Raw genomic sequence first — 22,568 nt, 5'->3', positions numbered from 1 at the left:
TATTTGAACCCGAGCCTCCTGGTCTAGAAGGTCTGCATTTTTTTCAAGATCCCTACAATACAGAAAGAGGCCATTCGAACCATCAAGTTTGCACCAGCCCTCTGAAGAACATCAGAATCAGACCTCTCCCTATCCCTGCATTTACAACTTAGCCTACACATCCCTGGATACTACAGACAATTTAGCATGACCAATCTACCTAGCTTACACATCTTTGGTCTGTGGGCGGACGCCAGAGCACCAGGAGCAAACCCACCCAGACACAGGGAGAACATGGAAATTCCATACAGACAGTCACCTAAGGCTGGACTCAAATGAATGCCCCTGGTGCTGTGAGGTAGCAATGTTAACCACTGAGTCACCATGCTGCCTAATCACAAAGCTCATCAAGGTTAGCCTCAGTGTCCTGGTAAATATTTGTTCCTGAATCAGTATCACTGAAGTAGATCATCCATTGGAATTCCATTGTTGTTTATGGGAGGTTTGATTCATGTGAATTGTTGTAAATGTGACATTACAACAGTTGTACCATTTCAAAAGTGAAATGTTGGCTGCGGGACTCACTGGGATGGCCTTTGGCCATGAAGAGTGCTGTAGAAGTGCAAGTTATTTTTTTTCTCAGGTACTACAGCCCATGTGGGCATCAGTCTGTATGGCCTGAACAAAAGTGGGTCCCGCCACCTGGACAAGGAAGGAGCATTCCAGAGAAACAGTCTGGACATTTTTCAGATTGAGACAGATGCCAATTTGGGTGAGATTTGGAAGATCAGAATCTGGCATGATAACACAGGTAGGTGCAAGTGAGCAATTGGAGACTTCTCTGGATTAGTGGCAGCTGAAGCAATGACCTCTGACCTACCAGCTGAATGCTAAATTTGCGCAGCTCTACATTGATTTGTAATGTTTAGTATATTACATGTCTTCATGAAGCCTGATCACTGTGTCACATTCAATAGATCGTCACTGATAGTCTTGTTAGGGTCAGGCAGCAGATTGACCCAATTTTGCTCAGGGAATACATTACTTGATTTAGTGTCAACCCACAAAGAATGGCGTAGATGGACAGTGGGTGTAATAGCACTTCTCACTTGAGAATAGTTCTTTTTCACTATTGAGTCAGAGAGTTCTTAGTAAGAAAATATGCCCTTCGCTCCATTATGTTGCGTTCAGCGTCAAGTACTTATCTATCTCAGTTTCTTTTTCCAGCGCTTGACCTGTACCCTTGTATGCTATGGCATTTCAAGTGTACATCGAAACACTTCTTAAGATTGAATACCTTTCAACTGTACTAATGGATTCACATCCCAAAGTTGATCCTGGCTATTTTTTCTTCTCCAAGATACTTCCAAGAATGGATCTGTATTTGTACGATTTTTCTGTTTTTATTGCAGCTTTTAAATTTAGTTTGTAAATGTCACTCACATGATGAAGTACATTTGCTGTCGTAATGTTAGGACATGAACTCTAACACTATTGCTAACACTATAAATACTTCCTTGCCTGCTCAATGTTGCCAGCATTTACTGCTTATCATAATATCACCTAAATTTGATTTTTATCATCACGGACAAGCTGTCAGTTTGACTAAGTTAAACATTCTACCATGTTAGAGTGATGTAAGCCCCTTGCATGATTAAACATCACAGAGAATCTGAGTTGGACATACACATGTCTGGGGAAGATCAAATCTTCTAGACTGGCAGGCTTCAGGTGCTGAATGGGCTACCTCTATTTCATATTTATTTGTAATTGCAGGGGTAGAAATTCAGATGTTTATGGGAATTGCTCAGAGTTAAACAATAACTACTTTGAACTGACTGAAATATCAAAATAAGTATTAAAGAGTAACTGTTGATAGTGATTAATAGCTTTTGTATTGGATGTGACCTGTGATCTTAGTTGGCATGCACAGCATTATCAGACAATTGAGGGCCACATTCAAAGCAGTTCATGGCTGATGCATGGCTAAACCTCCATGGCTAAACCCCATATATATGCCTTTGGCTAATATCCTGTAATATCTTGCTTCACAAAATTTATCTATCTCAGATTTAAAGCTGACAGCTGGCATCCACTGCCATTTGTTCTAAATATCTACCACCCTTAGTGTGTAGGTAACTGGGTTATTTCGAGACCTTACACTCCTGCGAGTGGAAATCGGAAATTCCAGAACAATTTTCCAACAGCTTTTAAGTTTCTCAGTTGACCACGTATATGCAGAATGGTTCATTTCCTTGTGTGGACAGACTCCTTTTTAAATATTGCTGTTCTCTGCAGGACTGAGCCCCTCTTGGCACCTGGAGCACGTAGCAGTTTGGGACAAGCAGACTGACATTATGTACTATTTCCTGGCTCAGGACTGGTTATCAGTGGAGAACGAGAAGAATGAAGGGATAGTGGAGAAGGATGTGTTGGCAGCGTGTAAGTATGGTCACATCAGCAACTTGAATGGATGCCGGTTGTGGTACTGCCACGGAGTCATTTGTCCTTAGGATATTCTTAAGATAAAACCAAGAATAGGGCTCAGTCTAGATGTTGCCATTTATAGTGTGGACTGTTCACCTTTCCTCAAATGCACCATAAGACCATAAGACATAGGAGTGGAAATAAGGCCATTTGGCCCATCGAGTTCACTCCGCCATTTAATCATGGCTGATGGGCATTTCAACTCCACTTACTCACACTCTCCCCGTAGCCCTTAATTCCCTGTGAGATCAAGAATTTATCACTCTCTGCCTTGAAGACATTTAACGTCCCGGCCTCCACTTCAAGGTTCTGAGTTGCATGGGTTGGTGGCACAAAGAAAGAGTAGCACCTTTTGTGACTTTAAGGCTTTAAGGAACAGGTGAACTGTGTTGGGAATGGCAAGCAGGCTGCTAAGTCAGTTCTTTTCTGACATTTGTCAACCTCACCAGTTTGCAAAGTTTACACAACAGCCGTCAGCCTGTTTGACCTCCAGAAATATTTTCAATACTCGCAGAGCATCGCAGTGGGTGGCATGCTGGCCCTGTGATTAATACTGCTGCCTTACAGTGCCAGGGACCTGGGTTTGATTCCACCCTCAGGTGACTGTATGGAGTTTGCACATCGTCCCTGTGTCTGTGTGGGTTTTCTCCAGGTGCTCCGGTTTCCTCCCACAGTCCAAAGATGTGCAGGTTAGGTGGAATAGCTAAGGGAAATGCAGGGCTGTGAGAATGGGGAAAGGAGGTAGGTTTGAATCAGATGCACTTTAGAGGGTCAGATCAGCAGGACATCTTCTAGGGATTCCAGGATCAGGTCAGTTTTACCTTATACCGTACCAAAACTAGTCATTCCATCCAATCCTGCCTCTCCCTTACATTCACAAGGTTACATTTCAGTTAGACACCCACTCTCATGCTTGACCACTGCCTGTCTGATTCCCACAAGTCTTTCACTTCCAAAGAAAGAAAATTCAACATGCATAGCCTTTCCTAGCTGTCCTGATGCAAACTGATATCAGTTGCCACTAAGTTTGATCTGCTGTCTCTTCCTGCACTCATATGAAACTGGAACATGTTCATCAGTTTCACAATGCAGTTTCAGCTTGGCTTAGTCGTAACCCTTTTGTTATTTGCATGTGTCAGCTATCTGTAATTATCTGCAGATATTGGGAAATAACCTGGAATTCACCTGAGCTCTTGTAAATAGACATTAAAGTCTGTTGTGGCACAGTGATAGCGTCATTGCATCTGAGCCGGATTTTTTTGTTGCAAACCTCACCTGCTTTTCAGGTGGTAACGCTGTCAGAACACTTCTGAATGGGTTAATCAAAAAATCTACCTCTGAGCCAAGTCCCACTTTTCCTGGAGGTGTTTCATCGTATGCCCAAGGAGGTTGATTTAAAAATAATTAATTACAGGGAGAGGAGTTGTATGCTCGTGTACTGATTGGAATGAGGCCCAAGTGGATCTTGTCAAGTATGAGATCCCTGATTGTGGTTGTTAAACTGGGCAAATCAGAGAGCCCTGGCTGACAGATATAAACAAGAGACCACAAAAATAAAACAGGAGATTCAGAAAGTCTCCTCGTTCTTGGGACTGGTTCTGAGCAAGCTAGAGTCTATGTACTGTGCATGGGTGAATAATGGGTGACTTGCTGGGATGCTGACTTCTGTGGAGTTATTTCAACTTGTAATGTGTAATGCAGTAAATATTAAGCATGTGCAAAGCTTGGTTTTAGTTCTACCCTTCAGCAATTGGCTTTCTGAAATAGAACTTGGTAACAAATGATGGCTGCCTAAAGGTGAGCATTGAAAGTTAGGGAAAACAAATACAGACAAAAAGCTGCAATCATTGTAAAAAAAAACACAAAACAAATATAAATTGGCTGAGTGTAATTACCATCTAACATTCTCAGAGTCTGAACTATATGAGCAACGGAATAATGAAGTTAATCCACATCCCTGCCAAAGAGGACATGACGTGTTGTCCCGTCGGGCCAGTGATGACTGCGCTCAATTATAAGTTCAATGAAGATCATCTTGCATGGAATCTATGAGACATCATCAGATTTAGTTAGGTTTTAGAACCAGCTGACCATTCCATGAAGAAATATCTCATGGACTTTAGCAAATTGTATGTACAACTAATGGAATTCAATATGGGGAATGCCAGGATCATTTGAAATTGCTGGATTGTGCTGATGTGGACAGCGCCAGTTTCTAACTGATAGTCAGTTGTAATAAAATGAGAGTCTGAAACATCAGATATCTGCTACCTTGAAATAGTTCCTGGGACAAACAGTTCTTTCTTTCAACCTTTGCTTAGCAAATGGGGCATTCCATGGTAGCAAAGAATACAGAATGCATTGATTGCTAAGTATCAAGATGGGCTAAATACTGAATGGGGGCATCAATATAATGGAAATATTAAAGATCGGATGAAACAAAATAGGCCAGAAGTACCTTTACTAGTCGTGTACCACAAGGGTCGGTGTTGGGTCCACTGCTGTTTGTCATTTTTATAAACGACCTGGATGAAGTTGTAGAAGGATGGGTTTGTAAATTTGCAGACGACACTAAGGTCGGTGCAGTTATGGATAGTGACGAAGGATGTTGTAGGTTACAGAGAGACATAGATAGCTGGGCTGAGAGGTGGCAAATGGAATTTAATGCTGACAAGTGTGAGGTGCTGCACTTTGATAGGAGTAACCGGAATGCAAAGTACTGGGCTAATGGTTCGATTCTTGGTAGTGTAGATGAGCAGAGAGATCTCGGTGTCCATGTACACAGATCCTTGAAAGTTGCCACCCAGGCTGACAGGCCTGTTAAGAAGGCATACAGTGTTTTAGCTTCTATTAATAGAGGGATCGAGTTCCGGAACCAAGAGGTTGTGCTGCAGCTGTACACAACTCTGGTGCGGCCGCACTTGCAGTATTGTGTACAGTTCTGGTCACCGCATTATAAGAAGGATGTGGAAGCTTTGGAAAGGGTGCAGAGGAGATTTACTAGGATGTTGCCTGGTATGGAGGGAAGGTCTTACAAGGAAAGGCTGAGGGACTTGAAGCTGTTTTCGTCAGAGAGAAGAAGGTTGAGAGATGACTTAATTGAAACATATAAGATAATCAGATGGTTAGATAGGGTGGATAGGCAGAGCCTTTTTCCTAGGATGGTGACGGCGAGCACGAGGGGGCATAGCTTTAAATTGAGGGGTGAAAGATATAGGACAGATGTTAGACGTAGTTTCTTTACTCAGAGAGTAGTAAGGGAACGGAACGCATTGCCTGCAATAGTAGTAGATTCGCCAACTTTAAGTACATTTAAGTCGTCATTGGACAAGCATATGGATGTACATGGAATAGTGTATGTTAGATGGGCTTGAGATTGGTATGACAGGTCGGCACAACATCGAGGGCCAAAGGGCCTGTACTGTGCTGTTCTGTTCTATGTTCTATGTGTAGTAGATGACTGAATTTGATGGTCAATACTCGACAAATTTACTACCAGGAATGTTGAAGAAGTGGCTGGGCCACTTCAGGAATACTGCATTCAGTTCTGGTCTCCCTGCTACAGGAAAGATGTTGTTAAACCTGAATGGGTGCAGAAAAGATTTACAAGAATGTTGCCAGATTTAGAGTGTTTGAGCTATAAGAAGAGGCTAAATAGGATGAGACTATTTTCCCTGGAGTGTTGGAGGTTGAGGAATGTCCTTATAGAGGTTTATAAAATTATGCGGAGCATGGATAGGGTAAATTGCCAAGGTCATTTTCCCAGGCTAGAGGGGAAAACTAGAGGGCATAGCTTTAAGGTGGAAAGATATAAAAGGGACCTAAGGAGCAAAGGGGCATACAGAGGGTGCTCCATGTATGGAATGACCTGCCAGGAGAAGTGGCGGAGGCTAATACAGTTAGAGCATTTAACAGATATCTGAATGGTATATGAATATGAAGGGTTTAGAGCAATATGGGCTAAATGCTGGCAAACAGGATTAGATTAATTTAGGACATCTGGTTGATTGAGTTTTTTTATTGTTATGTGTACAGAAATACAGGGAAACGCTTTGTTAGCAGAGCAGGCTAGGCAGATCATAATAAGTAAAGGTTGTACTGATCAAAAAGACTTGGACAGGGCGTGCACTAGGTGAGATCAATGTCAGCAAGATCAGAGTTAGTTGAGGCTAAAGAGTCCATTCAGCAGTCTGATAATGGCTGGGAAGAAGCTGCTCCTGAACCTGCTCGTGTGTGTGTTCAAGCTTCTGTATCTTGTACCTGATAGATGAGGTTTTAGGAGATCATTACCAGAGTGCAATGGATCTTTGGTGATGTTGGCAGCCTTTCCATGGCAGTGAGCCATGTAAATAGAGTCCATGGTTGGGAGGTTGGTTTCTGTGATAGTCCAGGTTGTGCACACCACCTTCTGTAGTTTTACAGTCCTGGGCAGAGCAGTTGCCATACCAGGCCGTTATGCACCCGGGCAGTATGCTTTCAATGGTGCATCTTTACAAGTTGGTGAGGGACCTTATGGACATGCCAAATTTCTTGAGCCACCTGAGGAAGAAGAGGCGTTGTTGTACCTTCTGGACTGTCACATTTACATGGGACAGGTTGTTGGTTACTATCACTCCGAGGAACTTGATGCTCTTCATTGTCTCAACCTCAGTTCCATTGATGTAGATGGGGGCGTGTTTCCTCCTTTCTCTTTGAAGTCAATGATCAGTTCTTTAGTTTTGCCGATGGGGAGAGACAGATTGTTTTCATTGCACCACGGTGCCAAACCCTTTATTTTCTTGCTGTAAATTTGACTTACTGTTGTTAAATATTTATCCCGCTACAATGATGTCATCAGTGAACGTGTAAATAGCCTTCATTTTGAATTTGGCAACACAGTCGTAGATGTACAGGGAGTACAGTAGGGGTTGAGGATGCATCCCTGAGGGTTCCAGTGTTGAGTGTTATTGTGGAGGAGGTGTAGTTAACTATCCTCCAGTTGCAGAGGGTGGAGCCAAGACCAAGGTCTCTCAATTTTAAGATTAGTCTGGAGGGGATAACAGTGTTGAAGGTGGAGCTGTAGTCAATGACCAGGAGTCTGATGTAGGTGTCTTTGTTGCCTGAACATTCCAGGGATAGGTGCAGGCTAGGGATATGGCATCCTCTGTGGACCTGTTACATCATTAGGGAAATTGTGGGGGATTGAGGCAAGCTGGGAGGGTAGAGTAGATGTGGGCCATGACTAGCTTCTCAAAGAACTTCATGAGTATTGAGGTCAGAGCCACTGGGCAGTAGGCGTTAAGACATTCTGTATGTATTTTCTTGGGTATGGGGATGATGGTGGTTTTGAAGCAGGTGGGGAATTCGGCTTGTAGGAGGGACAGGTAGAAGATGTTGGTGAGCACCTCCATCTGAGTGTTTGGCTGGGGACATTGTCCGGGCCTGTTGCTTTCCATGGGTTGACTCCCAGGAAGAGACTGATCTGATGTCTGAAGCAGTGATGGAGAGAACTGCTGTGTCTGGGGCTAAAGGGGCAGGCATGACTACAATGCTGATATTTTGATCAAATTCTGATTCAAGAGCGAACTACATGGTAAATGGAAAAGCCCTGGGGAAAATTGGTGCACAGGGAGTGCTGGGTGTTCAGATCAATTGTACCCTGAAGGTGGCAATGCAGGTCGATAGAGTGGTCAAGAAGGCATATGGCATGCTTACATTCATTGGACGGGGTATTGAGTACAAGAGTTGGCAGGTCATGTTACAGTTGTATAGGACGTTGGTTCGACCACATTTGGAGTACTGTGTACAGTTCTGGTCGCCACATTACCAAAAGGATGTGGATGCTTTGGAGAGGGTGCAGAGGCGGTTCACTAGGATGTTGCCTGGTATGGAGGGTGCTAGCTATGAAGAGAGGTTGAGTAGATTAGTATTATTTACATTATAAAGACAGAGGTTGAGGGGTACCTGATTGAGGTCTACAAAATCATGAGAGATATAGACAGGGTGGATAGCAAAAGGTTTTTTCCCCAGAGTGGGGGACTCAATTACTAGGGGTCATGATTTTAAGGTGAGAGGGGAAAAGTTTAGGGGAGATATATGCGTGGAAAATTCTTTACACAGAGGGTGGTGGGTGCCTGGAACGCGTTGCCAGCGGAGTTGGTAGAGGTGGGCCGATAGCATCATGAAAGATGAATCCAGACAGACACATGAATGGGCAGGGAGCAGAGGGAGACAGATCCTTGGAAAATAGGCGACCGGTTTAGATAGAGAATCTGGATTGGGGCACAGGCTTGGAGGGCCAAAGGGCCTGTTCCTGTGCTGTAATTTTCTTTGTTCTTCTTTGTTCTTTGTTCTAAACTGAGCAATAGAAAGCATTGAGCACATCAGGGAGGGATGTGTCTTTTTCTTCTATCTTGCACTGCTTCACATTGTATCCTGTAATGTCATTTATACCTTGCCATAGTAGGCGGGAGCCTACTTGGTAGGTTTGGGCCTTTAACTGGGTCCAGTACTGCCTATTGGCATTCCTGACGGCTTTGTGGAGAGGACATAATTAAGATGTATGAAATTACAAGCGGCAGGGTAGATGGAAGAAATCTATCCCTTTGGTGGAGGGATCAAGAACCAGGGGACATAGATTTAAGATGAGGGTTGGCCGATTTACAGGAGATGTGAGGAAAAGCTATTTCACCCAGATCATGGTGAAAATCAGGAACTCACTGCCTTAGGGTGGTTGAGGGAAATCAGAAACACTCATAACATTGAAGAAGCATCAAGATATGCATTCACAATGCCAAAGTATACAAGGCTGTGGGCCAAGTGCTGGAAAATAGATTCAGAGTCGTTAGATGGTTGTTTTTGACTAGTGTGGTTGCAAAGAGATGAAGAGCCTTTTCCAGTGCAGTAGATCTCTATGACTCTATGAGGATATGTGTAAAAACATGAACATCGTAGTCATGAAAAAGATGTCGAAAGTACTTTCAGCAAAGGCCTCTGAAGAAATTAAAGTGATGATCAATCAAAATGTTGCATAAAACTTCAGCTGATTAATGAGACAGGTCCCATGCTATTCATGCAAAGAAATTGTTTCAGAAGGTTGGAAGACATAGTCCCAATCAATTAATCTTTGAGTAATATCTCTGGCTGCCGCTGAGTTGTGAGGTAGTACTACTGTTGGTAACATGGTGTGAAGCTAGATGAACACAGCAGGCCAAGCAGCATCAGAGGAGCAGGAAAGTTTGATGTTTCGGGTCAAGACCCAGAAGAAGGGTCTCGACCCAAAACAGCAAACTTTTCTGCTCCTCAGATGCTGCTTGGCCTGCTGTGTTCATCCAGCTTCACACCATGTTATCTCAGATTCTCCAGCATCAGCAGTTCCACAAGACAGTAAGACATAGGAGTAGAAGTAAGGCCATTCGGCCCATCAAGTCAACTCTGCCATTTAAATCATGACTGATGGGTATTTCAACTCCACTTCCCTGATCTCTCCCCATAGCCCTTGATTCCCAGTGAGATCAGTTTCTACTATCTTTAGTACTACAGTTGGAGTCACTGTAACCGGTTCAGATCATTCTTATAATTAGCAGGAGATTTAATAGGACAGATTCATTGTGCTTTATTTCTTCTATTAAACTCCAGTCGGGTTGCATTTGGAGCCCTGTAGCCAAATTCTGAACCAATTTGTTAGGGAGAAACATTAAAGGCCAGGCCTCTTTCTGTCCAATGGTATTTCTTCATGAGGAATGTGTTCCTTTGCTGCTCTAAGTACTATTTTGTCCACTTCAACTCCAAAATAATCTTGACAGAAGCCCAGGTTCTTGCAAGTGTCCAAAGTATTTTTGCTTCTTGTCCAGGCAAATAATTCCTGGTAGCCAGGCCATTGTCAAACATTACATTCCAAGTGCTGCCTGTTCACATACCATTATGAGTAGAATAAAGCTTTTTCACACTGTTTGGATTTCAACATTGAAGCCAAAACTTCTGTAGACAGTATAATCAGAACAGTTCCATGAATTATTTTGAGAAGGTTTGGGAAGACATTTTCCACAGGATGGATCTTTTGCATTTTAATAGCTTCTCAAAGATATGTCCAAAAGGTTAATTGCATTTTAATAATTTGCACAGACGTGAAGCTTAACTCAGTTATAAATGTTATATTATTATGAAAATAACTCAGTGGAGTTTTAGTTTCATGTGATTAGCACGAAACAAGAGGTCATCTTACCTGTCAATTCCATTTTTAGAGTGTCATTTGTTCATTAATGCTTGCTTGATTTTACATTGATTTTGGTCTTAACTCTTAAAACGAATGTTTTAAAAAATGACATTGATTCCTTCTGTCAAAGTTGTCCTTTTTCAGTAATTACTCCTTACAGGGGCCATATCAGTTGTTCTATTCTTTTCACTTAATAGAATAGAATATCATGTAATCCCTCACAGCCCTGCAAATCTCAGCTCAGAATCCCAGCCTACACTCCAGTGTAATGCCGAGGGAGTGCTACAATATTATCAGCGCATCTTTCAGATGAAATATTAAAACAAATTTCTGGCTACAAAATATTGCATGTTACTATTTGATAAAGAGCAACAGACTTCTGGCCAGTGTCATAGAATCCCTACAATATGGAAACAGGCCCTTTTGCCCAACAAGTCCACACTGTCATACAGAGCATCCCACCCAGACCTATCCCCTAATCTACACATCCCTGAACACTATGGGCAATTTAGCATGGTCAGTCCACCAAGCCTGCAGATCTTTGGATTGTGGGAGGAAACCCACACAGACACGGGGAAAATGTGCAAACTCCACACAGACAGTCGCCTGAGGGTGGGATTGAACCCAGGTCCCTGGTGCTGTGAGGCAGCAGTGCTAACCTCTAAGGCACCGTGCTGTCCTGACCAATTTTCCACAACCACCAGCACCAACCATGACCTAATTGTTATTGATCTCTTTGCTGGATACAGTCCGACAGCTAAAGGTGCTGAGGTTTCACGTAATCCTGATTTGAAGTTTTTGAGAAGATTTGTAGCTCGGCTTGTGGATGAGGTTGCAGACTTGCTGAGCCGATGTGTTTGGTTGCATTTGATGATGTTGAGAAATTCTTAGGAGGAATGAATGGAGTGAATGGTGTTGTCAACTAAGTATTTCAGTTTCCATTGTAGTTCTTTGGAAAATCTATATGTTGGTATGCCTGGTAGTGAGAAATGTGTCTAAGGGGTCCCCTGGCTTGTGTAGGGAGTTCATAGAAGTGGGGTCTGTTGGATCCCAATGGCTTCATGTTTGGGTAGTCTGCCTTGCTGATATCTCCTGGGCTGTGTGATGCAACCAAATGCATCGGCTCAGCAAACAAGTCTGCAATCTCAATCCGTAATAATGGGAACTGCAGATGCTGGAGAATCCAAGATAACAAAGTGTGGAGCTGGATGAACACAGCAGGCCAAGCAGCATCTCAGGAGCACAAAAGCTGACGTTTCGGGCCTAGACCCTTCTCTGATGAAGGGTCCAGGCCCGAAACGTCAGCTTTTGTGCTCCTGAGATGCTGCTTGGCCTGCTGTGTTCATCCAGCTCCACACTTTGTTATCTTGCAATCTCAATCCTGATTTGTTTTCCTTTCATCTTTTCTAGGTCCCCAGGAGCTGCGTCGTTTCTCTCGTATCTTTGTCTCTCAGCTGAAACGTGGTGTGTCAGAGAAGCACATCTGGCTGTCAGTCTGGGATCGTCTGCCTCGGAGCCACTTCACACGGGTGCAGCGGCTCACCTGCTGTACCCTGCTCATGTACTTGTTTCTCACTGCAGCAGCCACATGGTATGGAGCTGTGGGAGCCAAAAAAGAAAGGTTAGTACATGGTTACTATTCCAAATGATCATTCACCCCTCCAATCCTGACGACCTGTGTTCATTGGTCAGGGTGTTGTCCTGGTTCAGTGATGCCTGCCATGGATGCCTTCTAGCATGGCATGGTGACCTCCTAGCCTGGCACAGTGACCTCCAGCATGGAGTGCTGCTGGTGCAACGTGGAGCCAGGGCCCAGTGAAGACTGGAAGCCAGGTGCTAGTGTTGTCTGCTGTACTGAAATCTTATTCCGTAATCCTGGATATTTTATTTCTGTATTATCTAAATCTTGTAACTAAGAAAGTTGAGTCTCAGTACTTTTGTGTCTAAGGTGGCACTGTAATTGGCAATGTATAAAATTTTCACTGAGTATATTCATTGAGTATAAAACATTACAGCAGCACAGTACAGGCCCTCGGCCCCATGTTGTGCCGACCTGCCGTACCAATCTGAAGCCCATCTAACCTACACTATTCCATGTATGTTCATATGCTTATCCAATGACGACTTAAATGTACCTAAAGTTGATGAATCTACTACCGTTGCAGGCAAAGCGTTCCATTCCCTCACTACTCTCCGAGTAAAGAAACCACCTCTGACACCTGTCCTCTGTCTTTCACCCCTCAATTTAAAGCTATGCCCCCTCGTGCTCGCTGTCACCATCCTAGGAAACAGGCTCTCCCTATCCACCCTATCTAACCCTCTGATAATTTTATTCTCTCTAATGAAAACAGCCTCAAGCCCCTCAGCCTTTCCTTGTAAGACCTTCCCTCCATACCAGGCAACATCCTAGTAAATCTCCTCTGCACCCTTTCCAAAGCTTCCACATCCTTCTTATAGTGCGGTGACCAGAACTGTACACAATACTCCAAGTGCGGCCGCACCAGAGTTTTATACAGCTGCAGCACAACCTCTTGGTTCCGGAACTCGATCCCTCTATTAATAAAAGCTAAAACACTGTATGCCTTCTTAACAGCCCTGTCAACCTGGGTGGCAACTTTCAAGGATCTGTGCACATGGACACCGAGATCTCTCTGCTCATTTACACTACCAAGAATCTTACCATTAGCCCTGTACTTTGCCTTCTGGTTACTCCTATCAAAGTGCATCACCTCACACTTGTCTGCATTAAACTCCATTTGCCACCTCTCAGCCCAGCTCTGCAGCTTATCTCTGTCTCTCTGCAACCTACAGCATCCTTCGTCACTATCCACAACTCCACCGACCTTAGTGTCATCTGCAAATTTACTAACCCATCCTTCTACGCCCTCATCCAGGCCATTTATAAGAATGACAAACAGCAGTGGACCCAACACCGACCCTTGCGGTACACCACTAGTAACTGGTCTCCAGGATGAACATTTCCCATCAACTACCACCCTCTGTCTTCTTTCAGCAAGCCAATTTCTGATCCAAACTGCTATATCTCCCACAATTCCATTCCTCCGCATTTTGTACAATAGCCTCCTGTGGGGAACCTTATTGAACGCCTTGCTGAAATCCATATACACCACATCAACCCGTTTACTCTCATCTACCTGTTTGGTCACCTTCTCAAAGAACTCTATAAGGTTTGTGAGGCACAACCTTCCCTTCACAAAACCGTGCTGACTATCCCTAATCAATTTATTCTTTTCTAGATGATTATAAATCCTATCCCTTATAACCTTTTCCAACACTTTACCAACAACTGAGGTAAGGCTCACTGGTCTATAATTAGCAGGGTTGTCTCTACTCCCCTTCTTGAACAGGGGAACAACATTTGCTGTCCTCCAGTCGTCTGGCACTATTCCTGTAGACAATAACAAGTTAAAGATCAATGCCAAAGGCTCGGCAATCTCCTCCCTTGCTTCCCAGAGGACCCTAGGATAAATCCCATCCGGCCCAGGGGACTTATCTATCTTCACCCTCTGTAGGATTTCTAATACCTCTTCCTTGCGAACCTCAATCCCACCTAGTCTAGTAGCCTGTATCTCAGTATTCTCCTCGACAACATTGTCGTTTTCTAGAGTGAATACTGTTGAAAGGTATTCATTTAGTGCTTCCCCTATCTCTTCTGACTCCACACACAACTTACCACTACTCTCCTTAATTGGCCCTAATCTTACTTTCGTCATTCTTATATTCCTTAAATACCTATAGAAAGCCTTAGGGTTTACCCTGATCCTATCCGCCAACAATTTCTCATGTCTTCTCCTGGCTCTTCTGAGCTCTCTCTTTAGGTCTTTCCTGGCTACCTCATAGCTCTCAAGCGCCCTAACTGAGCCTTCACATCTCATCCTAACATAATCTTTCTTCTTCCTCTTGACCAGAGATTCCACCTCCTTCATAAACCACGGGTCCCGCGCTCTACAGCTTCCTCCCTGCCTGATAGGTACATACTTATCTAGGACACACAGGAGCTTATCCTTGAATAAGCTCCACATTTCTAATGGGCCCATCCCCTGCAGTTTTCTTCCCCATCGTATGCTCCCTAAATCTTGCCGAATCTCATCGTAATTGTCTCTTGCCCAGTGGTATACACCTATCCCTTTCCATCACTCAAGTAAACATAACAGAATTGTGATCGCTATCACCAAAGTGCTCACCTGCTTCCAAATCTATCACCTGGCCTGGCTCATTACCCAGTACCAAATCTAATGTGGCTTCGCCCCTTGTTGGCCGATCTACATACTGTGTCAGGAAGCCCTCCTGCACACAATGGACAAAAACTGACACATCTATCGTACTCGATCTATAGTGTTCCCAGTCAATATTTGGAAAGTTGAAGTCCCCATCACAACTACCCTGTCTCTCTCACTTCTATCGAGAATCATCTTTGCTATCCTTTCCTCTACATCTCTGGAACTATTCGGAGGCCTATAGAAAACCCCCAACAGGGTGACCTCTCCTTTCCTGTTTTTAACCTCAGCCCATACTACCTCAGTTGACGAGTCCCCAAACATCCTTTCTGCAACTGTAATACTGTCCTTGACCAACAATGCCACACCTACCCCCCTTTTACCATCTTCTCTGTTCTTACTGAAACATCTAAATCCCGGAACCTGCAACAACCGTTCCTGTCCCTGCGCTATCCATGTCTCCGAAATGGCCACAACATCGAAGTCCCAGGCACTAATCCATGCTGCAAGTTCACCCACCTTATTCCGGACGCTCCTGGCGTTGAAGTAGACACACTTCACAGCAACCTCTTGCTTGCCGGTGCCATCTTGCATCCCTGAAACTTTATTTTGGACCTCCCCACTCTCAACCTTTTCTATACTCAAACTACAATTTTGGTTCCCATCCCCTTGCTGAATTAGTTGAAATTATTAATAAATTATTAATTAAATTTAGTATATGTGACATTAAAGACTATTCTATTCTATTCATTGCCCTAGTTCATGGGATCATTGTCCCTGTTCAGGGTGTCATTGTCCCACGTCAGGGGGTCATTGCTCTCATTCAGTGTTCATTGCCCTAGTTCAGGGTTCATTGTCCTGGTTCAGGGTGTCATTGTCCCAGGTCCAGGTGTTGTTGTCCCAGGTCAGGATGTCATTTTTCCAGCTCAGGTTGTCATAGAGTCATTCAGCAGACAAAAAGGCCCTTCAGCCCTCCATGTCACTGCTGACCATAAACAACAAGCTGCACAAGTCCTCCTTATCTAGATGCTTCTTAAAAGTTGCCTCCACCACTCTCTCAGGCAACGTATTCCATATTTTTATCACCTTATGGGTGAATTTAGTTTATCAGATCTCCTCAAACCACTTTCTCCTCTCCTTCAAGCTTACAGCATCTGGCCTTAGGCTTATCTGCCATGGGGAAAAGATTCTCATGATCCATCCTGTCAATGCCTCTCGTTATCTTGAGTCAGATCCCTCATCCTCTTCTTCTCAAAGGTAAACAAGTCCAGCCTATCCAGTATCTCCTCATAACTGAGACTTTTCAACCCAGGCAACATTCTGATGCATTTCCTCTGCACCCTCTGCAGTGAAATCGTGTCCTTCCAATAGGATGGAAACTAGAACTGCACACACTATGCCATTTGTGGCCTTTTAAAAAGTTGTAACAATGCTACATTGCTGCTATATTCCATGCCCTTGCTATTGAAAGCAAGCATCCAGTATGCTTTTCTTAGTGAGGCTTGGCAGCACCTGTGAAGAGAAAATCAGAGTTAACATTTCGGGTTCGGTGATCCTTCCTCAGACCTGTTCTGAGGAAGGGTCACCAGACCTGAACTATTGATTCTGATTTTCTCTTCACAGATGCTTCCAGATTTGTGGAGCTTTTCTGGCAACTTTGTTTTTGTCCCTGATTTACAGCATCAGCAGTTCTTTTGTTTTTTTTATTATGTGTTTTTTCATAGCCCTGTATGCATATGTTCACATCTTCAGAGATCTATGGACTGGTACACCAAGGCCCCTTTGTTCCTTAGTACTCCCAAAGCACCTACCATTCATCGTGTCTATCCTTTCCTTATTGCATCCCAAAAGACATCACCACACAGTAATCAGGATTAAATTCAACTGCCATTGCTGTACTCAGTTTACAGCTAATCAATGTCAGACCGTCCTTCTCATTATCAATAATGCCACCAATTTTTGTGTCATCTGCAAACTTACTAATTATACCTTCTACATTCACATCCATGTTGTTAATGTACATAACGGACAGCAAGGTTCCCAGCACAGAACCCAATAATACACTGCTGGGCACAGGCTTTCAAACACAAGAATAACCCTCCATCATCTCCCTTTACCTCCTACTTGTAAGTCAAATTTGGATCCAATTTGACAACTTGTCGTCAATCCCATGGACTTTTACCTTTTATGGGCATTTATGTTTTATATGGGAGCTTGTCATAGGCCTTGCTGAAGTCCACATCAACTATACTATCTTCATCAACAAATTTGTCACCTTCTCAAAAAACTCAATTAAATTAGTCAGACATTATCTCCCTCTAAACAATCCATGCTGACAATCCATAGAAGTTTTCATAGAATCCCTACAGTGTGGAAGCAGGCCATTCAGCCCATCAAGTCCACACCGACCCTCCAAAGAGCATCTGATGCAGACCAACCCCTCACCTTATTCTTGTAATGCTGCATTTCCCATGGCTAATCCACTTAGCCTGCACACCTTTGAACTGTGGGAGGAAACCGGAAGAAACCCCCACACACATGGGGAGAATGTGCATACCCCACAAAGGCATTCGGCCAAGGCTGGAATCAAACTTGTGTCCTTGGTACTGTCAGGCCATAGTGCTAATCACTGAACCACTGTGCTGCCCCTCAGACATTTTTCCAATAATTTCTCCACACTAACATCAGACTAACTGGTCTGTGATTACCTGGCCTATCCCCACTAATCATCTTGAACAAGGGAATCACATTTGCTATCCTCCCGTCATCTGACACTTCCCCTGACGCCAGTGAAGTATTGAATATCTCCATCAGGGCCCCATTAATCATCTACCATGCCTCCCATAGCAGCCTGGGATACATCTCATCAGACCCTAAAACATGTAATAACTCCCCCTTATTAATCTAAATATCTTCTAGAACCTCACCATTATAACTGAAATCCCAGTTACAATATCTTTCTCCTCTGTGAATACACATGAGAAGTATCTTTTTAACACCTTCCCCATACTGACTGGCTCTACGCACTGTTCAATAATCATGAAGTGCTTTGAGAGGCTGGTCATGGTCCACATCAACTCCAGTCTCCCAAACCTGCCTTGAACCCCTACAGTTTGCCTACCCACATAACAGGTCCACAGAGGATGCCATGTCCATAGCCATGCACTCTTCTCTGGAACATCTGAACAACAAAGACACCTACGTCAGACAAACACAGAACAAAGAACAAAGAAAATTACAGCACAGGAACAGGCCCTTCGGCCCTCCAAGCCTGTGCCGATCTAGATCCTCTATCTAAACCTGTCACCTATTTTCCAAGGATCTGTATCCCTCTGCTCCCTGCCCATTCATGTATCTGTCTGGATACATCTTAAATGACTATTGTGCCCGACTCTACCACCTCCGCTGGCAACATGTTCCAGGCACACATCACCCTCTGTGTAAAGAACTTTCCACGCATATCTCCCTTAAACTTTTCCCCTCTCACCTTGAAATTGTGACCCCTAATAACTGAGTCCCCCACTCTGGGGAAAAAGCTTCTTGCTATGCACCCTGTCTATATCTCTCATAATTTTGTCGACCTCAATCAGGTACCCCCTCAATCTCCGTCTTTCTAATGTAAATAATCCTAATCTACTCAACCTCTCTACATAGCTAGCACCCTCCATACCAAGCAACATTCTGGTGAACCTCCCCTCCACCTTCTCCAAAGCATCCGCATCCTTCGGTAATGTGGTGACCAGAACTATACGCAGTATTCCAAATGTGGTCAAACCAACATGCTATACAACTGTAACATGACCTGCCAACTCTTGTACTCAATACCCCGTCCAATGAAGGAAAGCATGCCGTAAGCCGCCTTGACTACCCTATTTACCTGTGTTGCCATCTTCAGGGAACAATGGACCTGAACACCCAGATCTCCTTGTGCATCAATTTTCCCCAGAACTTTTCCATTTACCAGATAGTTTGCTCTTGCTCATTAACTACAGCTCTGCCTTCAACCCTGCTATACCCTCCAGACTGATCTCAAAACTGTGTGACCTTGGTCTCGACTCCACCCTCTGCAGTTGGATCCTCAACTTTATGCCCCATGGGCTGCAATCAGTGAGGATAGGTAACTGCACTTCCTTCACAATAACACGCAACACTGGAGCCCCCCCCCCAAAGATGTGCCCTCAGCCCCTGCTGTTCTCCTTGTATAACAATGACTGTGTTGCCAAATTCTGAACGAATGCCATCTACAAGTTTGCTGATGCCACCACTGTCGTTAGTCAAAATACTGAAGCGAGAAAGAGGGTTTGGTTAAAGTTTTTGAGATGATTTGTAGCTCGGGTTGTGGATGAGGTTGCAGACTTACTTGCACGCTGAGCTGGAGTGTGAGATTGCAGATGTTTTGTCACCCTGCCTCCAGAGGCGCACTGACAATGTTACCTCACAGGGTGACAAAGCATCGCAATCAAACAGTGAGCAAGTCTGCAACCCCAGAAGGCTTGGTGACATGGTGCAATAAAAATAATCTGTCTCTCAACATCAGCAAAACTAAAGAATTGATCATCAATTTCAGAAAGAAAGAAGGAGAATACACCCCCATCTTAATCACAGGAACTGAAGTTAAGAGGGTGAAGAGCATCAAGTTCCCGAAGTGGCAATAACCAACAATCTGTCCTGGGTTTCCCACGTGGATGTGACAGTCAGAAAGGCACAACAACACCTCTTCTTCCTCAGGCAGCTCAGGAAATTTGGCATGTCCATAAGGTCCCTCACCAACTTCTACATATGCACCATTGAAACCACACTGTCTGGGTGCATAACGGCCTGGTATGGCAACTGCTCTGCCCAGGACCATAAGAAACTACAGAAGGTGGTGTGCACAGCCCAGTCCATCACAGGAACCAACCTCCCAACCATGCACTCTATTTACTCCTATTGCTGTGGAAAGGCGGCCAGCATTCTGATAATGATCTCCTGTAATCTCTTCCGTCAGGCAGAAAATACAGAAGCCTGAACACATGGACAAACAGGTTCAGGAACAGCTTCTTTTCTGACTGTTGAATGGATTCTAGCCTCAAATAATGTGACCTGCAATGTAACCTGTATGCCTCTAAGTCTTTTTGGTCTGTACATCCTTTGCTTGCAGTGATCTAGCTGTACCGCTCTTAACCAAAGCTTTTCACTGTATTTCAGTACACCCGACAATAAAATCAGAATCAAATCAAATTGTCCCTTTGGTCTCTCATAGACTTCACTCTTTCCCTGGTAATTCCACTTACTCTTAACATATTTATAAAATACCTTGATGTTTTCCTTAATCCTCTTTGCCCTCCTAATTTCCTTTTTAAGCATAGAGCATAGAACATAGAACAATACAGTGCAGAACAGGCCCTTCAGCCCTCGATGTTGCCCTGACCTGTGAACTAATCTAAGCCCCTTCCCCTACAATATACCCACACTCCCTATAATTTGGAAGGGCCTTCACTGTTTTTAATGCACTGTACCTAACATATGCTTCCTTGCTTTACCATATCAAACTGTTGATATCCCTGGACATCCAGCATTTCCAGGATTTTCTGCCCTTGCCCTTCACTCTTAGAAGAACAAGCTGACCCTGAACTCTGTGATAATGGGAACTGCAGATGCTGGAGAATCCAAGATAACAAAGTGTGAAGCTGGATGAACACAGCAGGCCAAGCAGAATCTCAGGAGCACAAAAGCTGACGTTTCGGGTCTAGGCCCTTCATCTGATGAAGGGCCCAGGCCCGAAACGTCAGCTTTTGTGCTCCTGAGATGCTGCTTGGCCTGCTGTGTTCATTCAGCTTCACACTTTGTGACCCTGAACTCTTACTGCACTACTTTTAAATGTCTTCCATTTTCCAAATTGCCTTATCTATAAGCAGCTGCTCCCAGCCTATGTCTGCCAAATGCTGTTGAATATTAAAATTGATCTTAGACACTTAGGTTCTGCATTGTCCTGAAATGTTTCCAGAATGACTTTGAAACTTACAGTCACGGTCACCATCCCAAAATGTTCACCCACTGAACCTTCCACCAACTGACTGACTTCATTCCCTAGGATTAGGTCTAGCGCTGCCTCATCTCAAGTAGGACTATTTACGTACTGGCTCAAAAATCTCTCCTGGATGAACTTTAAATATCCCACCCAATATAATCCTTACACACTAAGGCGGTATCAGTTAAATTTAGCAATGTTGAAATCTCCTACAAATATGACTCTGTTTTTCACACACCTTTCTGTGATCTGTCTACATGTCTCACTCTATCTCCCTTTGATTGGTGGGAGGCCTATAGTATAATTTCAGAAAAATGATCCTGGGTCAGCAGAGCCATTGTCTTGGGTCAGGGGAGTCATTGTCCTGTGTCAGGGGTGTCATTGTCCAGGTCAGGCGTCATTGTCTAGGTCAGGGGATCATTGTCCAGGTGAAGGCGCCATTTTCCCGGAGGTCAGGGGGCCTTTCTCTGAGTGATTTGATACTCTGAGGGCTGGCTGGATAATTGTTAGTGAACACACAGATGCCACTTGTGTGTCCATGCTTGGTATTTTCCCTGCTCTCAGTTGAGTACAGTGGGAGCACCTAGGCCAGGTCTTAAGAGGAGATTGCATTGTACCTAAGACACCACTCCACCTAGCTGCTAGTTGTGAGATTTGTGAAATTGAGCAGGAGATAGAAGTGTGCTATTTAACATTTGAAATTACTGAACAATTTGTGTCCTATAAACAGCTTTCCTGTGGCATACCTGACCACTGTCACAGGTGAGACGGTGGCTGTTGGCATTGTTCTCGCGTTTGTCGTTTTCCCGATCCACTTTCTCTTCACCTGCCTCTTCAGAAGAATCCGGAGCCAGGTAAGATCACTGTAGTGTGATCTGTCTGCTGTAAATTGAATTCAGTGGCCATTTATGTATGGGGAGGAGACATGGCTAGCACGAGGGGTCATAGTTTTAAGCTGGTTGGTGGAAAGTATAGAGGGGATGTCAGAGGCAGGTTCTTTACGCAGAGAGTTGTGAGAGCATGGAATGCGATGCCAGCAGCAGTTGTGGAAGCAAGGTCATTGGGGTCATTTAAGAGACTGCTGGACATGTATATGGTCACAGAAATTTGAGGGTGCATACATGAGGATCAATGGTCGGCACAACATTGTGGGCTGAAGGGCCTGTTCTGTGCTGTACTGTTCTATGTTCTATGTTCTATTAGCCCTTCCCAGCTTCCTGAATCTGGATCAATGTAAGGTGATTTACTTGGGCAGGACAAACAAGGCAAGGAAATACATGATGAATGATAGGGCCCTGGGAAGCATTGATGATCAGAATGACCTTGGTGTGCATGCACACTAATCCCTTAAGGCCGCAGGACCGGTAGAAAGTATCTGAGGAGTCACAAATGGCACTGAACATTGTGCAATCATCAGCAGACATCCTCACTTCTGACCTTACTATGGTGGAAAGGTCAGTGATGAACCAGCTGAAGATGACTTCTGTATAAGTTCCATCAATCTTTACCCACAAATGCTTCCTTAGCCTTGGTTTCTTACACTTCTCGTTATTTTTCCCTATTTTGGATAGTTCTGAACTGTTTGGCATTCCATGGGAAGCAATGGGAATTAATTGTGATTGGGGTTTGGCTTTGTACTTTGTGACATTTGGGTTAATTC

At 44.0% G+C, this 22,568-nt stretch overlaps 1 protein-coding gene across 1 annotated transcript in view; it reads left to right on the top strand.

Moving 5' to 3' along the window:
- Positions 1 to 22,568, top strand: part of pkd1b (polycystic kidney disease 1b) — a 230,642-nt gene that overhangs the window by 122,208 nt on the left and 85,866 nt on the right. The window contains exons 23-26 of the mRNA XM_048555247.2: positions 623 to 790; positions 2,278 to 2,421; positions 12,071 to 12,281; positions 21,639 to 21,762. Coding sequence (XP_048411204.2) covers positions 623 to 790; positions 2,278 to 2,421; positions 12,071 to 12,281; positions 21,639 to 21,762 — 647 coding nt within the window. The remainder of the gene's footprint in view (positions 1 to 622; positions 791 to 2,277; positions 2,422 to 12,070; positions 12,282 to 21,638; positions 21,763 to 22,568) is intronic.

Source organism: Stegostoma tigrinum, chromosome 22 (genome assembly GCF_030684315.1).
Source record: "Stegostoma tigrinum isolate sSteTig4 chromosome 22, sSteTig4.hap1, whole genome shotgun sequence".
Classification (NCBI taxonomy): domain Eukaryota; kingdom Metazoa; phylum Chordata; class Chondrichthyes; order Orectolobiformes; family Stegostomatidae; genus Stegostoma; species Stegostoma tigrinum.
The sequence above is the reverse complement of the archived record's forward strand: the minus strand, read 5'-3'. Positions and strand labels throughout refer to the sequence as shown.